We start from the raw sequence: 19,354 nt of genomic DNA, 5'->3' as shown, positions 1-19,354 counted from the left end.
ACACCTCCCAGAACAAGATATGTAATGCAATGTACTTACTTTCATTAAGCATTGGCTGAAATATTAGATTTTTAAAATACTTTAAATAATATTATTAGTTAATATATTTTTAAAAGGTATGTACACTACTTAAAAGAATAAAGGGAACACTAAGATAACACATCCTAGATCTAAATGAATGAACTAATCATATGAAATACTTTCGTCTTTACATAGTTGAATGTGCTGACAATAAAATCACACAAAAATTATCAATGGAAATCTAAGTTATCAACCCATGGAAGTCTGGGTGACAAAATTGAAGAAAAAATGTAATTTAGTAAATTTTGGGGGCTTACGTTTCTACGCAGTGCATTTTTTGGTAAAATTACACCTTATCTTTATTCTGTAGGTCCATGCGGTTAAAATGATACCCTACTTATATAGGTTTAATTTTGTCGTACTTCTGAAAAAAATCATAACTACATGCAGGAAAATTTATACGTAAAAAATTCTCATCTTCTGACCCCTATAACTTTTTTATTTTTCCGCGTACAGGCCAGTATGAGGGCTCATTTTTTGCACCGTGTATTGTTCGGACATTTTGATAGCTTTTTATTCATTTTTTTATGATATAAAAAGTTACCAAAAATATGCTATTTTGGACTTTAGAAATTTTTTGCGCGTACGCCATTGACCGTGCGGTTTAATTAACGATATATTTTTATAGTTCAGACATTTCCACACGCGGCAATACCACATATGTTTATTTTTATTTACACAGTTTTTTTTTATGGGAAAAGGGGGGTGATTCAAACTTTTATTAGGGAAGGGGTTAATGACCTTTATTAACTTTTTTTCCCACTTTTTTTTTGCAGTGTTATAGCTCCCATAGGGGGCTCAAGCCTGTAGCTCAGGCTTGGAGCAATCAAACGCTGATCAGACGTGACGGAGCAAGGTAAGGGGACCTCCGCTCACGTCCTAGCTGATCGGGACATCGCGATTTTATCGCGATAGTCCCGATCAGTCCAACTGAGCTGCCGGGAAGCTTTTACTTTCGTATTAGACACGGCGATCAACTTTGATCCCCGCGTCTGAAGGGTTAATAGCGTGCGGCACAACGATCGGTGCCGCACGCTATTAGCCCAGGGTCGGCACAACGATCGGTGCTGCGCGCTATTAGCCCAGGGTCCCGGTTATCATAAGCCGCTGGGACCGACGCGGTATGATGCGGGACTGGGCGCAGGGCGTACAGGTACGCCCTGCTTCCTTAAGAGTTTAAAACAAGTCAAAACGAGGCTTAGTAGTGTGTGTGGCCTCCACGTGCCCGTATGACCTCCCTACCACGCCTGAGCATGCATCTGCCAACTCCTGGACAGTCTGTTGTGCAACGTGGTGTTGGTGGATGGAACGAGACATGATTTCTCAGATATGCTCAATCGGATTCAGATCTGGAGAAGGGGCTGGCCAGTCCATAGCATCAATGCCTTCCTCTTGCATGAACTGCTGAGACACTCCAGCCACATGAGGTCTAGCATTGTCTTGCATTAAGAAAAACCTAGGGCCAACCGCACCAGCATATGGTCTCACAAGCGGTCTGTGGATCTCATCTCGGTACCTAATGGCAGTCAGGCTACCTCTGGCAAGCTCATGGAGGGCTGTGCAGCCCTCCAAAGAAATGTGACCACACACCATTACTGACCCACCACCAAACCGGCAATGTTGGAGGATGTTACAGGCAGCAGCACGTTCTCCACGGCATATCCAGACTCTGTTAAATCTGTCACATGGACTCAGTGTGAACCTGCTTTTATCTGTGAAGAGCACAATCTTGGTGTTCTCTGGTAAATGCCAAACATCCTGCACAGTGTTGGGCTGTAAGCACAACCCCCACCTGTGGATGTTGGGCCCTCATACTACCCTCTTGGAGTCTGTTTCTGACTGTTTGAGTGGACACATGCACATTTGCTGCCTGCTGGAGGTCATATTGCAGGGCTCTGGCAGTGCTCCTACTGCTTCTCCTTGCACAAAGGCGGAGGTAGCGGTCCTGCTGCTAGGTTGTTGCCCTCCTAGGGCCTTCTTCACATCTCCTGATGTACTGGCCTGTCTCCTAGTAGCGCCTCCATGCTCTACACACTACGCTAAAAGACTCAGCAAACCTTCTTGCCACAGCTTGCATTGATGTGCCATCCTGGATGAGCTGCACTACCTGAGCCACTTGTGTAGGTTGTAAACTCTGTCTCATGCTACCACTAGAGTGAAAACACCACCAGCATTCAAAAGTGAGCAAAACATCAGCCAGGAAGCCTAGGAACTGAGAAGTGGTCCGTGGTCACCACCTGCAGAACCACTCCTATATTGGGGGTGTCTTACTAATTGCCTATAATTTCCATCTGGTGTCTGTTCCATTTGCACAACAGCATGTGAAATTGATTGTCAATCAGTGTTGTTTCACAAAAGTGTGATTGACTTGGAGTTACATTGTGTTGCTTTATTGTTTGAGCAGTGTATATGTATATATTCAACCTTAATTTCAGAGCATGATCAGGAATCCACTCCCTTACTTTCCTTCCCTTACTTGATAAAATGCTTGTTCAACATCTTCTGACAACTCTTCAGGTCAACAGTTACATCGACCACCAGGCTTATCAAAGACTTCAAATTTTCCTCATAGCCCTAATGGAGTAATAAGTACATTAAGACTTTAAAAAAACAAAAAAAGAGGCTGGAAAAATGTAAGAGAGGAGTAAGAGCCTCTGAGAATGTATATAGGTAATTACTAAAATTATATGTATGATAAGTATCATATTTCTTACTTCCCTAAATGTTGTTATTTGTAAGCTCTTTCTGCTTTAAGGGGTTTACCACTACAGACATATGTCCCCTATTCATAGCATAGGGCATAAGTGTCTGACTATGAGGGGTTCGACTACTGAGACCCCAACATGATCATGAAAACAGGCCTCCCTGTTCCTGCCTCTGCCTCTGAATGGAGCGGTCGCAGGGTCAGTGTGAGTTGCAGAACTGCGTCCCATGCATTTCTGCATTGGCTCCTTCCCTCAGCTGTCCAAACATAAAGTAAGGGGAGGGGAAGGCAGAGCTGGCCAGGACGCTGTTCTGCACCTCACTCAGCCCCAAACACAGCTCCCTTGTCACGTAGAATTTCACAGCCCCACTCGCACAGCCCCGCTCCTGGACGTAGATTTTGACAGCTGTGAAAATCTACGTCCAGGAGCTGTGAAAATCTACGTGTGGTTGTGGGACTTGTGATCCTGGGATGTCTTCACAGGGTTGGGACAACGAAGCCATTGTGAATATCTACATCCAGGGGGCTGCGCACTTCCCTCAGGAGGAGAGGGAATCCCACGTCCCTGCTCCTGGATGTAAATTTTCACACACCACCCTCAGAAGGAGAGGGATACTCACAGACCTGCTCATACAGCCCCCTCGGATATAGATTCGGATGTAGATTTTCACAGCTGTCAAAACCTACATCTAGGAGCGGGGCTATGAGAATCTACGTCCCTCCTCTCCTCCTAAGGGATGAGCAAGGAGGGAGCTGTGTACGAAGCTGATGGAGGTGCAAAGCTTCTTCCTGCACAGCTGTCCAGAGATTTCTGAACATACAGCGAGGGGAGGGGCCGATGCAAAACTGCATAGGACGCAGTTCTTTACCTCACACCGGTTCTCCCTATAGGCTAAAGAGGTGGCCGCCTATAGCGCACTTTCAATGGGGGGTGCACTTTCGATGGGGGCGCACTTAATGCCCCGCACTTAGTGTGGAACGGAGTGTCAGAGTCACGGAGCGCTCCAGCTTGACCACCCCCTCCCACTCTCAGCGTGAACTGTCACAGGCATGGAGCACTCCAGCACAGAGCGCTCACACTATCATAGGCATGGAGGAGGGAATTTGTTACAGTGTGTCACCCCAGTAGTAAGGAGATTACATGAGGAGGAGGTTTGTTACAGTGTGTCACCCCAGTAGTAAGAAAATTACATGAGGAGGAGGTTTTGTTCAGTGTGTCACCCTAAGAGTAAAGATATGACATGGGGAGGGGGGTTGCTACAGTGTGTCACCCCAGTAGAAAGGTGATTATGTGAGGAGGAGGTTTGTTTAAAGTGTGTCACCAAAGTAGTTAGGTGGGGAGTGTCACAATGGACGAGTCAAGGGAGTGGCAATATTAGCTTTCACCCAGGGTGGCAAAAAATCCTTGCACCAGCCCTGAGCGGTAGTGCATAGACTCCACTCTTGCTTAATACATTGTCTATGGAAACACCTAAGATAGCTGAGTATAGCACTCCCAAAGACAATGAATCTTGGCGTCACTGCCACTCCATTCAGGACCACAGATGCAATATAAATTCCCTCCAAACAGGCAGAGATCAAGAAGGCGCTGGAGATCAGATAAAATGCAGCTTTTCTTTATTCCCACAATGCAGCGCGTTTCGCGGAAGATCCGCTTCATCAGGCATGATTGATTTATTTTGCATCTGTGGTTATGTGAAGCGAAGCGGCTGCTGAGAACTCATTTCTAAACATACTCTCTCCCATGGTTGTACTTGGATGGAGTACAACCGCATCTGGAAAGCGCTAATTCACATTGAGCGTTACCACATTATATTTGGGTATCACACAAGGGAGCGCATCCTTTTGTCTTCTTTTTCTCCATTCAGGAGACTCGGTCTCAAAATCACGAGGTTGTACCCACCATGATCAGACACTTATTCCCTATCACAGTATTCGATTCAGGTGAAACCATGTCCACATGGGGTAAACAATGGCTTTACTGCTTCCAAATAACACCTTTAATTTACAAGTGTGATCAGAGCTCTATGGCATCTCTAGACAGCTTATCGCTGTATGTCCTAGGAATTGAATCTCTACTAATATGATATCAATAACCTATCCTAAGGATAGGATATCAATATGACAATGTACAACCCCTTTAATGTACAACTTTGGTACCTGTATCATTGGTTGTAGATGCTGTCTCTTCAGATCAAACCACTCGTGGGTTCCAGTCTGTATTGAGCAAGAGAACAAATAAAAGAGTTTATCACTATATTAATAGAGTTTTCCTACCATTATCAATGATAACGAGGCCAGCACTGCTTATTTCCTCTACTGCGACCTCTACAGGTAAAATGTAGTATTAAAAAAAAAAAAACAACAAGAGTCCTCTAAGTAATAAGGAATACATGTTTATATTTGTATTGAATTAAACTATGTTAAAAAATATTATAAAAATCTTCGTGAACGAAAGACCTCAGGGTCCTTGCCATCTATTCACTCCCCGGTATAGTGCAAATAAATTTACATACCAGTATACCTAGATTAAATAGTTATTATTCAATATATTCACTGTCCTTGGTATAGACAAAAAGATACTTTACTGTAATAGTTTTTGTAATTATTGTATCCCAGTAACAGCAAAAGATGTAACAATAGTTGTAGCCAGAGATCTAATTGCTACATAGAGTATAGATGCAGTCCTTTATGCAAAATCCTTGTGTAGCATAAAGTATATATTTATTTGCATATAGCTGGGTGAATTTCACGGCATGGTGGCCCTTTCTTCAGCAGCAGGTATATAGGCCCAGATTTATCAAACTGTGTGAGAGAAAAAATTTAGTGATTTTTCCACAGCAGCCAATCACAGCTCAGCTAACGAGCTCTGGTAAAGTGAAAGCTGAGCTGTGATTGGCTGCAGGAGGAACATCATTCCACTTTTATTCTTACACAGTTTGATAAATCTGGGCCATAGTATTTAGCTAAATACTATATACCTGCTACTGAAGAAAGGGCTGCCACACCCTGAAACGCGTCCAGCCTTTTAATTTAATACATAAGTTTTAATATATGAGTCGAGATAGGGGAATTTTTCAAAAATTCGATTCAGCCGATCTGCCGAATTTTCCTAAAAAAATAGTTTAGATACGAATAAATTTGCAGAGAATCAATATTAAAAATGGCTATTTCCAGGTTACATAGAGCCTCTATAGGGGTGTAGAACACTTTGTCTTGTTGTAACACACATAGGTAGTGTGCTGGGGTAGTGAAATAATACTGTTATTCAGTATGACATGCAGATTACAGGCGTAACTATTAGAATCACTGCCACAGAGAGTCTGGATGTGACAGCAGGGTCAGGAGACCATATGGCGTCACAATTGAAGTGATTAAAGAGATTTTTGAGATGTCAATTAAAAGTTTAAAGAGATTAATGAGTATAATGTGCCATCAGCAGCATGAGATCATATGGCGGCACAATGACAGAGCCTGGAGGTGGCAGCAGCATGACAAGACCATAGGGCAGCACAATGACAGAGCCTGGAGGTGGCAGCAGAATGAGGAGACCATATGGCAGCAAAATGACACAGCTTGGAGGTGGCGGCAGCCTATGTAGGCTGCAGAATGGCACAATGACAGAGGCTGGAGGAGGTGGCACCAGCATGAGCAGATCATAAGGTGGCAGAATGACACAGACTGGAGGTGGCGGCAGCATGAGGAGATCATATGGTGGCAGAATGACACAGCCTGTAGGTGGCTGCAGCATGAGGAGACCATATGGTGGCAGAATGATACATTTTTTTAAATCAAACAGAAAGAAAGGTGTGCAAAAAACACCATGTGCCCACTTGCACCAAGTACGCATGGTCCAGTGTAACAGGTGGTGGGTAAAAACTGACACCGTAAGGCCCTACTCTCGCCCTATTAATTCCCTTCTTGGCAAGTGTTAATCGCCCTAAAAAGGGCAGCCCCACACACGAACCTCTCCCTGTTTCCACCTAAAAATAGCAGGGTTTTTAGGTGGAAATAGGGAGAGGTTCCTGTGATGGCCTCCCTTTTTAGGGCGAGGAACACTTGCCTCTAAAAGGTGGAAGGGAACAACGTATGGTCCATTGTAACAGGTGGGGTAAAAACTGACCCTGTACTGCCCTACTCTTGCCCTATTAATTCCCTTCTTGGCAAGTGTTACTTGCCCTAAAAAGAGCATCCCCACACAGAAACCTCTCCCTATTTCCACCTAAAAACCCTGTGTGGGGCTGCCCTTTTAAGGGCGAGTAACACTTGCCAAGAAGGGAAGTAATAGTGCAAGGGAAGGGCCTTACAGAGTCAGTTTCTACCGCCACCTGTTACAATGGACCATATGTTGTTCCCTTCCACCTTTTAGAGGTGTTTGCATCAAATCAATACTTGGTGTAGGTGGCACATGGTGTTTTTTGCACACCTTTCCTTTTGGGTCCTTACATTTTATCCTAAGAAAAGTTAAGTTTTAGCTAATGCATATCCTCAATACTTACTTGTGGTCTGATGCGGAGGAATTTCTGTAACTGTGGAGCAGCACCTTAAATATATTTTTCTGTTATTTGTAAAGTGTTGGTGTGGCACCATGGTTAATCTAGTCTGATGCATCAGGCATTAGTGGGTGGAAATCCTGGCTGATCCAAGCCTGATTCATCTTCACAAAGGCCAGTCTCTCAACATTTTTGGTGGACAGGCGAGTTCTCCTTGGGGTTACTATGGCCCTCTGCCGCACTAAACACCCACTCTGATGCCACAGTACTGGCCGGGTAGGGCAGCTTTTCCAGGGCAAACTCTGCTCGTTGCGACACAATTCCAGTTGTTTGGCTGCCCAGAAGTCCAGAGGATCTTCAATGTGAGTTGGCGGGGTCATGTCCAAGTATGCCACCACCTGCTGGTTCAGGTCCTGCTCAAGGTCTTCCTGCTGCTGCTGATTAGTTGTTTCACTATGCGGGTGAAGAAAGGTACTCATCAGCTGCTGCTGATGGAGCTGGTACTGCTTCTGCCACCCCACCCCTCCCCAGCAGCCATGGCAGTGGAAGGTGAGGACAAAGGGCCCCCCCAGTGTGACCTGTGAGAGGAGGGACGATGGCGCAGATAGGCATTGGCCAACTGACTACGTAGGATGTCTCCATAGTAGGTCAGTTTGTCCTCCCTCTCAGTGGGTGTAAAAAAGGTTCCCATTTTGTGCCAGTAACGAGGGTCCAACAAGGTGGAGAGCCAGAAGTCATCCAGCTGCTGAATGGTGACAATTTGGCAGTCACTAGGCAAGTAAGTGAGCATGCATCGTGCCATTTGTGCAAGTGACTCGGAGGGACTCCCTGCCTCCATCTCCACTGCATACTTCCACGGTGTGCCTGGGTCCTCTGTCTCGTCTTCCTCATCACCCTGTAGCTCCTCTGGCTGCTCCTGCTCCTCATCTCTTATACTTAGATGAGTATACGCTACGCTACACATTGCCTGTGCTCCAATGTCCCCCTCTTCCTGTTCAGCCCCCCCAGGGCTCATGTAGCCGTGAGATGTAGGCGCCACATTCCAGTTTCCTAACCAGCCATTGTTTTCACCACCTGTTATAGGAAATGAAGCAGTGGAATGATGTTGTTCATCCCGTAATCCTAGCGACTGACAAATAATGTGGCAGGTGTCACGTATGAGCTGCCACTTGTTGACATCCAAGTTACACAGGGGAGTAACCCTATCTGCTTGGATTATCAAGAAATCGTTGATGGCCTTTCTCTGTTCGTATTCGGTCCAACATATGGAAAAGATGAATTCCAACGGGTGGAAACATTGCATATCAGACTATGTTAGGGGATGCCGTTCTGACTGCTCAAGGAGGATGTGCTTTGTAGTGTACCAGTGGATGAAGTGCATGCAAAGATTCCTGACGAGAAGTAGGAGGAGCAGGAGCATCTGGACCAATAGAACATGGGAATGACAGACAGCTCCATTAGGCTAAGGTGGTGGAGCCTTGGCTGGCTGAAACAGGGAGTGGCGTGCCACTGTGTGATGTAGCAGTTGCTGCAGCAGGCTGGACCACCGCATTGGAGACACGGTTCTCCCAGGCTACCTGATGGTGACGCTGCATATGTTGACGGAGGACCGTGGTGCCAACATTGCGACCCTGGCCATGCTTCACCTTCTGCCGACACATCTTGCATGTGGCCACGTTAACATCCTCCAGATGCTTGATAAAAAAAACTGCCACACCGCTGAGTAGCTGATTTTCCCCCCAACAGTCCGCACTGACTAACTGCTACTGCCGCTGATTCCAGGAAACCCCTGCTCCACTACCTCCCGAAGCAGGTGCTCTACCCCTTGCATGTTTGTCTCCAGACTTCCCACTGCTGCCACTATACAGACTCCCAACCATGCTACCACCTTGCTGGCTCAGCTGCTGCCTCACGGGCAACCTGCAACCCTCTTCTCCTGAGGATGATGAAGCCCCTTCTGCACACGGCTCCCAAGTGCGATCAGTTTCCTCATCATCATCAAGTTGTGTCTGCACGTCACTGATGTCCTTCTCAAGTTCCTCAACAGTGTATGATTCAGTCGCCTGAACACTCGCAACACCACCTCCCACACCACTCTCCACATCACTACTTACCCGCCTAGCGGAGGAAGCGGCAGATGTCTCCTCCACTTCTTGTCTGGGCAACAGCTGTTGACTGTCCTCTAGTTGATCATCCTCGCTGTATAGTGGAGCTGAGCCCACAGCATACAATACTTCCCTGGAGGAGTAAACCACAGAGGATAGAGGCAATGGGATGACAGGGACTGCTCCCGGGCCATGCCAACTGAGGGCTGAGTCTGAGGAACCCACCATCTGTTGACTGGGGGTGTCAGAAGTCCCTTGGGAGGAAGTGGATGACAGAGTAAACTAATCAATGACGGCAGATGGGTTGCTGGTCAAGTCACAACCGCTAGATTATACCAGGAGCTCAAGCCTCTCATTGCAACACCTGCTGCCACGCGCCCCTACTCTGCTGCAACCTCTGCCTGCGCCTGATGAATTTAGGCCTCTGCCACACCTCTGTGCATGGCCTGGCACTTCTCTGCCTGACATACTGGTAGAACAGTGGTGTGCGTATATATTTAACTTTTTATAGAGCAATATGCCGCTATACGGCTGCAAAAGAAACTTGCGGAGCACTAAATGTGTGTGAATATATCCCTGCTTTTACACTAACAGGCCATTATACGCTTGAAACAGAAAACACATACAACAGCAGAGTGCGTCTATATTTTACTTTTTTATAGAGAAATACGCCCCTATACGGCTGCAACAGAAACTTGCGGAACACTTAAAGGGGTTATCCAGGAAAAAACTTTTTTTTATATATCAACTGGCTCCAGAAAGTTAAACAGATTTGAAAATTGCTTCTATTAAAAAATCTTAATCCTTTCAGTACTTATGAGCTTCTGAAGTTTAGGTTGTTCTTTTCTGTCTAAGTAATCTCTGATGACACGTGTCTCGGGAACCGCCCAGTTTAGAAGAGGTTTGCTATGGAAATTTGCTTCTAAACTGGGCGTTTCCCGAGACACGGGTCATCAGAGATTACTTAGACAGAAAAGAACAACCTTAACTTCAGAAGCTCATAAGTACTGAAAGGATTAAGATTTTTTAACAGAAGAAATTTGCAAATCTGTTTATATATATATATATATAAAAAAAAGTTTTTTCTGGGAATACCCCTTTAAGGTGTATGTATATATCCCTGCTTTTACACTAACAGGCCACTATATGCTTGAAACATAAAACACGTACAACAGCTGAGTGCGTATATATTTCATTTATTTTAGGACAATACACCCCAGTACGGCTGCACTAGAAATAAGTGTAACAATCTAGTGCATAAGTCTTTTAGGGCTTTTACACTAACAGCCCCTATTAGCTTTAACCAGAAAACACATAGAAATGCAGAGTGCGTATATTTTAATTATTTTAGGATAATACACCCCAGTACAGATACGCCTGAAATAAGTGTAACAATCTAATGCATAAGTCTGTTAGTGCTTTTACACTAACAGCCCCCCTATTTGCCTTTACCAGAAAAAAACGTAGAACTGCTGAGTGCATATATATTTCACTTATTTTAGGATAATACGCCTCAGTACGGTTGCACCTGAAATTATCGTAACAATCTAGTGGGTAAGTCTTTTAGTGCTTTTACACTAACTGCCCCCTATTAGCCTTAACCAGAAAAAATGTAGAACTGCTGAGTGTGTATATATGTCACTTATTTTAGGATAATACGCCCCAGTACGGTTGCACCAGAAATAAGCATAACAATCTAGTGCAAAAGTATTTTAGTGCTTTTACACTTAGTGCCCCCTATTAGCTTTAACCCAAAAAAAATGTAGATCTGCTGAGTGTGTATATTTTTCACTGTATATTTTTCAGCACAAAAAAGCTCTCTCTCTCTCTCTCTCTCTCTCTCTCTCTCTCTCTCTCTCTCTCTCTCTCTCTCTCTCTCTCTCTAATATATTGGGCTGTGACATCACAGGGCTGGCTGCTGATAGGCTGCATGCCACCATGTGATTCAGGGTGATCCCTCATACCCACATTCCCAGAATTCCTTGCCCCATGTCCTCACAACGAATTGCGCCAAAATTCGGATTCGTTCCAAATCGGATTTTCCATGGAATTCGGAACAAATTTGAATTAGTCCGATTTAATTTGCCCATCTCTATATATCAACAGTATACATCACTATATCTGCAAAAGAAAAGTGCACGCTCCAGACACACGAAAAAGCTGCAAACAATACTAGAGTTTGCTGCAACAAGCCTGGGACATGCCAGAAACTCCAGCTAGACATTGGGGTGAACTCCAGCTATATGGCTATATGCCTGCTCGTCCTACTGTAAAGTAGAGCCATGCAGAACATTTCCAGCATGTATAAGGGCACTACTTGACTTGTAGTCCTTTGCCGCATATCTAAAGGACCCCAGTGGTGAGTGGTGTATAAAACCCCCCCAAAAAACAGTCCTTACAATTGGACTTCACTGGAGCATCACTGAATTAATATATACTTCATGCTACTGTGGTGAGGGTGTGGTGAGAGCAGATGTTATAACCCTAGGGGCAGATGGCATTAACCCCTTGTATTCATGATGCCAGCGTGTGGTTAACCTCTGCACCACCCGATGTATGGGCGCTAAATCCTGGGCTAGGTGCGGGGCAAATAATGACTCCAATGCCAAATTACGGAACTATGTCAGCCTTACTGAGGCAGACAGATGGAATAGTCTTTACAGCTCAGTTAGGCCCAAGGAGATGACCAGTGACTTAGGAGAGTTGCGGGCTTGCTGGGACTTGTAGTAGACTTGGCTGGATTATGCAGACCCACGCTGAATTTAGACAGACTTTGACTTTGACGTTCACCTGTGGGGCACTTGGTTACTGGAAGTGTAGCTGCGTGATTAGGCCTTTGATCTCTTCAGGACACCAGACACTCTCTGGTCTTGACTGTCCTGTATTCAACAAAGACTGGAACTCAAGAGAGTGAACTAGATCCTCCCTTAGTTTATATAGGAGGTCTTTTGGGGAGTCATATAGGTCACCTCAAAAGTCACCTGGTCACTGACACCTTCCCTGGTTACATGACTTGGTAACAACATTTAAAGGTATGTAACATTATAAAGGCATTCTCATACATAAAATGAAGCAAGTGTTAACCATTTATGATACACAGATTAAAGGGAGAGTAGAGTCCACCAGACAGGTCAGCAAGGGTACAGGGGTGCAACTCCTATACTGGGCCACCACAAACTCCCCCTCTTAACAACAGCTGTCCTCAGAGCCCAGTCCTGGAGGGTAGATGATATAAAGTGGCCACTGGAGGCCTTGAGATGACAACAAAAACAGTTCCTGGGGCATTTGAACCAATGTCCTTCACAGGGCTGATGAATCTGGGGAAGAGTCCATGTAGCATTGTGCATAACGTCCATATATGCTCAGTCTTTTGGGGTATTTAACCATGATAAATTGAACCAAATGATGGTGAGGTGTTCTGGTCTCTTAACTGCTTGATGCTAAATAGTTGGTTTTAGATCGGGATGCCTGAGGCTCTCTACCCTGATACCTGTGCTAACGGGGCCCATTGGCTTAAGCTACTTTTCCCCATAACATTGGAATAGCAGTTTTTCTGACAACACAAGTAAATATTACATATGTACACAATAGCTCTGCCACCTTACATGCTACTTATGCCTTTCAGGGGAACTCTCCGGCCACAAGAGAACCCTGTGTACAGTGAACTGGAAACAATAGACAGAAATGTGATGACTGATGTGGACTGAATATATTAACTATCAAAGAGGCTACAGTCCTGACTAAATATATTACTATTTTAGGCACACAAAATATGCCATGTACATTACTGACTCTACGTACATGAAATTATATTAGAATTAGTCATTCTATAGTGACTGGACATTAAAATGCTATAGAATGGTAACTTTTATATACATAGGCACTTTATTTTCAATACCTAATATGCATAACGATGAGGTGATCAGGTATATTGCACTGATATGTGAATAGCACAGTATAGATTTAGGTGTACTTTCTCACCTTTAACTCGATAACGACCATGGACGTCTATACTCGTCCAATGGCCGTTACCGGGGTATGACGCGGGCTCCCGACTCGAGCCCGCGTCATACCGGCCAGCCCCCAGCTGATTCCTGTAGCTGGGGGCCGGCATTAATAGCCGACATGCGGCGATCGCCGCGGCCGGCTATTAACCCTTTAGATCACCGCTGTCAAAGTTGACAGCGGCGTCTAAAGGTGCCTGTATTAAGTCCCTGGTGGTCCAGTGAGGTGTATCACCCCCCCGCAGCGCGATCGCGGGGGAGCGATCCACTACTGAGGTAGCCTGAGGGCTTACCTCTCCTGCTGCGGCAGCTCCGGTGCTCTGAATGATAAAGCCTGGCAGGGCCAGGCTTTATCAATCGAGCGCAGAGCACGCAGATCATTGTGGTTTTATGAAACCACAATGATCTGTATGAGGAATCTAATGATTCCTCCTAAAAGTCCCCTAAGGGGACTAAAAGTGTAAAAAAAAAAGTTGAAAAAAAGTTGAAAAACACACACATTAACCCCTTCCTTATTAAAAGTTTAAATCACCCCCCTTTTCCCAAATTAAATATTAAAAATATGTAACCATAATAAAAATAAACATATGTGGTATCGCCGCGTGCGTAAATGTCTGAACTATAAAAATATATCATTAATTAAACCGCACGGTCAATGGCGTACACGCAAAAAAATTCCAAAGTCCAAAATAGCGTATTTTTGGTCACTTTTCATACCATAAAAAAAGGAATAAAAAGCGATCAAGAAGTCCAATGAAAATAAAAATGGTACCGATTAAAACTTCAGATCACGGCGCAAAAAATGAGCCCTCAAACCACCCTGTACATGGAAAAATAAAAAAGTTATAGGGGTCAGAAAAGGACAATTTTAAATGTATAAATTTTCCTGCATGTAGTTATGATTTTTTCCAGAAGTACGACGAAATCAAACCTATATAAGTAGGGTATCATTTTAATCGTATGGACCTACAGAATAAATATAAAGTGTCATTTTTATGGAAAAATGTACTGCCTAGAAACAGAAGCCCCCAAAATTTACAAAATTATGTTTTTTCTTCAATTTTGTCGCACAATGATTTTTTTTTTCCGTTTCGCCATAAATGTTTGTGTAATATGACTGATGTCATTCCAAAGTAGAATTGGTGGCGCAAAAAATAAGCCCTCATATGGATTTTTAGGTGCAAGACATTAAACAATATATTACTTGTTAAGTAGTTTGAGTACCGCTCCATAGTTCTGGTACAGAAGAGTCTGTAGTAAAGGATCATGGCTGTATGCCGGACATATAAACTTACGCAAAAAGGTTTACGAAGAGTTCTTGGTTAGTCCACCAGGCACTTTTCTTGACTGTTGCAATAACCTAGAAAACAACAGTGGTATCTCCACATAACAATGTCAGTCTCACGACTAAGTAGTAGAAGACAAAGTTATCACACTTATACCTTAGCCTGGAATTTTCCCATCCCAGCCTCCCCTGTCGGACCCTAGGCTGGGACATGTAATGGGGACCACAGGACTGTGCCCCCTCTAAAGGACTGACCTGAGTGTTCCAATTTACTCAAGACAACTTGGAATCTGTTATGATAGGACTCACAGTAACTACCATTTGTACAGCAGCAGCTTGCACCACTGGGGGACAATGTGTTGGTGCCTGTCAGTCCGGCCAAACCTCCTCCACAGCAGGAGTAGGCCAAGGCACTTTAGTTGGTGCCTGTTGGGTAGGTAACTTTGACAGGTACTCATGTATAACGAAGACTACTTGCGGCTCATCACCGAATAACCACTCTGGAAGTGGGGGTGATCTGGGGTGTGTTGCGGGTTTCTGGACCTGGGGGCAGGTTCTGGGCTAGGAGTAGACGGAGGGGTAGAGAAAGCGGCCTCACCTCACATCCAACTCCTCAGTGTGTTTCTCCGCCCAGGATCCCCAGGTTCGGTGATGTGGGGACAGCCTCACCGGTGACGCTCCTTGTGACGGTGCAGGCGTTTCGCCCGCTGGAGTCGCTGACCACTCTCTGTCATCATCGGGCAGTGGGACTTTTAGGCAGACGTCTTTGGCCCCAATGGAAATCTTCTGCAGCCGGACCGCCATCTCCTGGAACATCTGAGTCGCAGCCGCTGTGACTTTTCGGGTGCTCGCCGCCATCTTAGGACTCTCAGGCCTCATGCTTGCTTGCTCCTCTATCATGATGCTCTCTCTGCAGACTTCCGGCAAACTGAAGAGGCCCAGCAGTACTGTTTCCTTTATAGTGGACTTCGGGAAAATGGCCGCCGGCCAGAAGTACGTCATGCATCGCTGACTTCCACTGCCGCAGCAACCAGGAGCAGATCTTTCTGGTTCCACCTAGGGCTCAGAATGGCAACATGACTTCAACCCCAGGGGCATCCCGCGCTGAACTTTTTTGCTCGCTTCTCCTGCACATCTTTAACTCTTTCAGGTACAGCCAGCACTTTGTTAGGCAGCATAACTTAAGCCCGTACTTTACACATGGTGGACACAATTTTTCTACTGTTCAAAATGGCAGATAGCAGACTTCTCTTCACCCCGCTCTATTTCACAAGCGCCTTGCAATAAACAGATTTCACTGAAAAAGTCCTGTACACTTTCTGGCGCAATTTCTTTTCACATCACTGTGCGAATTTTCAGCAATACTGGACACAGTTCAGACAGGAGGGGTACTTTTTGCATAAGGCGCACACCTGTATCCTGTTCGTGATGCCAAAAGTTGTGGTAAGGGTATGGTGAGGGCAGATGTTATTACCCTAGGGGCAGATGGCATTAAGCCTTGTATTTGTGACGCCAGGGTGTGGTTAACCTCTGCATCACCTGAAGTATGGCCGCTGAATCCTGGGATAGGTGCGGGGCAAATAATGACTCAGATGCCAAGTTACGGAACAACGTCAGCTTTACTGAGGCAAACAGATGGAATAGTCTTTACAGCTCAGTTACGCCCAAGGAGATGACCAGTGACTTAGGAGACTTGCGGGCTAGCTGGGACTTGTAGTAGACGTGGCTGGATTATGCAGACCCACGATGAATTTAGACAGACCTGACTGACTTGACTAGGACTGACTAGACTTCACCCCTTTGGTATCTTACCAAGCTTTGACGTTCACCTGTGGGGCACTTGGTTAGTGGAAGCGTGGCTGCGTGGTTAGGCCTTGGGTCACTTCAGGACACCAGACACTCAGGTGTTGACTGTTCTGGAACTCAAGAGAGTGAACTAGCTCCTCCCTTAGTTTATATAGGGGTCTTTTGGGGAGTCCTATAGGTCACCTCACAAGTCACCTGGTCACTGACACCTTCCCTGGTTACGTGACTTGGTAACAACATTTAAAGGTATATAACATTGTAAAGGCATTCGCATACATAACATAAGGCAATTGTTAACCATTTATAATACACAGATTAAAGGGGGACACAGGGGACACTGCCAGACAGGACAGCAAGGATACAGGGGTGCAGCTCCTGTACTGGGCCACCACACTACACAATGATTTTGCTTAAAAGACTGCATCTATATTCTATGCAGCAATTGGATCGCTGGCTACAACTAAAGTTACATCTTTTGCTGTTACCTTGATACAATAATTACAAAAACTGTTACAGTAAAGTTTTTTTTTTGTCTATACCAAAGACAGTGAATACATTGAATAATAACCATTTGATCTAGGTATACTGTTATGTAAATTTGTTTGCACTATACTGGTGAGTGAATAGATGGCAAGGGCCCTGCATCTTTTGTTTACTAAGATTCTCATAATATTTTTAACATATTTCAATACAAATATAAACTAAGAAGACTGCTGTCTGTTTAGATATTTCTCTTTTTTTCCTTGCGTATGGGAATTCATGCAGTCACCTCAGTGACAGCAGTCATGCCCCCTCCCATAAACATGAATGGAGGGGTCGTGGCGTGACCACAGCCTCCCGAACCCAGCGTTCTAAACATAATGTTCTGAACTCCGGGTGTCTGTGCGGAGATCGCAGGGGCCCCTGAGATCAAACATCTTATTCCCTATCTTTTGGATAGGGAATAAGATGTCTAGCAACGGAGTACCCCTCTTATGCTGTCAGGACCAGGGTCATGAGGAGTGGTCTCCGTAGCTGCTCTCCACCCTTCTGGCATTTAATATGGCTGTAGACCCATTCCTGTCACATCACCTAAAACAGGGTATCAGAAGGCATATGCAAGAACTTCTAAATTATTCTCTAAAAATTACCTATGCTGCAATATGTAAGCAAAAAAATAAAAATAAATTCCTGGAGTGCTCCTTTATGTCATCATCTCCCTGTGTTTTTCTTCCAAGAATAACCCAGACTGATTTTCATTTCACAAATCAGGATGTAGCTACAATGGTGAAATGTTTTTTTACCTTGATGGCCTCGGTCACTTTATCTTGTAGGCTGGGAGTCGAGGAGCACAGCTCTCTGAATGCCTTGGTCTTACACATCTGTATCAGAACTCTATTTATAAGAATATAGATCATCAATATATAATGCAGTAAATACTGAAAATTGAAACCAGATATGAACAAGTTACAGAATAAATTTGTTTGTATGGCTGAAAAAAGACATATGCTTTTCCAGTTCAGCCTGTGACCCTATAGTGTAGATCCAGAGGAAGTTAAATAAAAAAAACATGAGGCAGAATCCAATATTCCTTATTTTAGGGTTAATAATTCTTCCAACCCCAAGTCTCGCAATGGGAAAAATATAACTTTTACTGCATCACAATAAAATATAATAGTCCTCCAGCACCACTAGGTGTGCAAAATAACCAAAACTGGTACAAAGATAAATGTCAAATACACAAAGTGCTAAGGTAAGAAGATGTATAATATCAAATGGAGCACAAGCTGAGCAAATAAGGCCTAAAATATCAATCTACTAGAACACACCCAAGTACTATTACAAATTTCTGCCTATGAAACGTCACGGCAATATATGTCCCATATATCCCAACGTGTTTCCCCCTTAAATGCGGTAAATAGCAATAATGAGGTTCATCAAGGAACCTGATGCAGTCTATCTAATTTTACATTACTATCCTGCATATTTAGGTCCCCTGATGAACCCCGTTATTGTTATTTACAGCATTTAGGGGATAAACAGGTTGGGATATAAGGGACATATGTTGCCTTGATGTTTCATAGGCAGAAATTTGAAATAGTACTTGGTTGTTCTTGTGAATTGATAACTAAGGCCTTACTTGCTTGGCTTGTACTACATTAGGTATTATACATCTTCTTACCTTAGTACTTTGTATTAGAGATGAGGGAACTTCCAGTAATTCGATTCGTCACAAACTTCTGGGCTATGCGTTTACTGACTTTAGCCTGCATAAATGAGTTCAGCTTTCAGGTGCTCCGGTGGGCTGGAAAAGGTGGATACAGTCCTAGGAGACTCTCTCCTAGGACTGTATCCACCTTTTCTAGTCCACCGGAGACCATGAAAGCTGAACTCATTTATGCAGGCTAAAGTCATGAACTGCCGAGCCGAGAAGTTCCTGACAAATCGAATTACTGGAAGTTCGCTTATCTCTACTTTGCATGTGTTTTTTGTACCAGTTTTGGTTATTTTGCACACTTAGTGGTGCTGGAGGAATATTATATTTTATTGAGGTACAGTAAAAGTTAGGTTTTAAGAGAGCCATATTACGATATATTGGCTTTGAGAATAAAACCTGTCATGTCAATGCTGATTAGTAAGGATCAAGCAGGATTCATGTCTAAAAAATCTGTTTTTGTTAACAAGTTTTTGCTGTTGTTCAGATTGGGGGTGGGCCGAGGCGCTCCATCTTATCATTGGATGAGGTAATAGCCTTTGACAGGTTAGAGTTGCCGTTCCTATGGAAAGTGTTGAGTAAACTCGGATTTGGCCCATGGTTTCTCAGTGCAGTAAAAGCATTTTACTGTGACCTGATTGCAAAAGTCTGCATTGATGGAAGTGACAGAGAGCTTTAGTTT

General features: G+C 44.3%; 1 protein-coding gene across 7 annotated transcripts in view; it reads right to left on the bottom strand.

The window, feature by feature from the left end:
* UNC13D (unc-13 homolog D) overlaps positions 1-19,354 on the bottom strand; it is a 144,580-nt gene that overhangs the window by 46,267 nt on the left and 78,959 nt on the right. For all 7 annotated transcript variants that reach the window (XM_056549659.1, XM_056549658.1, XM_056549657.1 and 4 more), the window contains 3 exons: positions 17,762-17,852; positions 4,946-5,002; positions 2,558-2,655 (listed from right to left, as the gene is read on the bottom strand). In XM_056549659.1, coding sequence (XP_056405634.1) covers positions 2,558-2,655; positions 4,946-5,002; positions 17,762-17,852 — 246 coding nt within the window. The remainder of the gene's footprint in view (positions 1-2,557; positions 2,656-4,945; positions 5,003-17,761; positions 17,853-19,354) is intronic.

Source organism: Hyla sarda, chromosome 13 (assembly GCF_029499605.1).
Source record: "Hyla sarda isolate aHylSar1 chromosome 13, aHylSar1.hap1, whole genome shotgun sequence".
Taxonomy (NCBI): domain Eukaryota; kingdom Metazoa; phylum Chordata; class Amphibia; order Anura; family Hylidae; genus Hyla; species Hyla sarda.
Note: the sequence above shows the minus strand (reverse complement) of the source record. Positions and strands in the feature narration are given on the sequence as shown.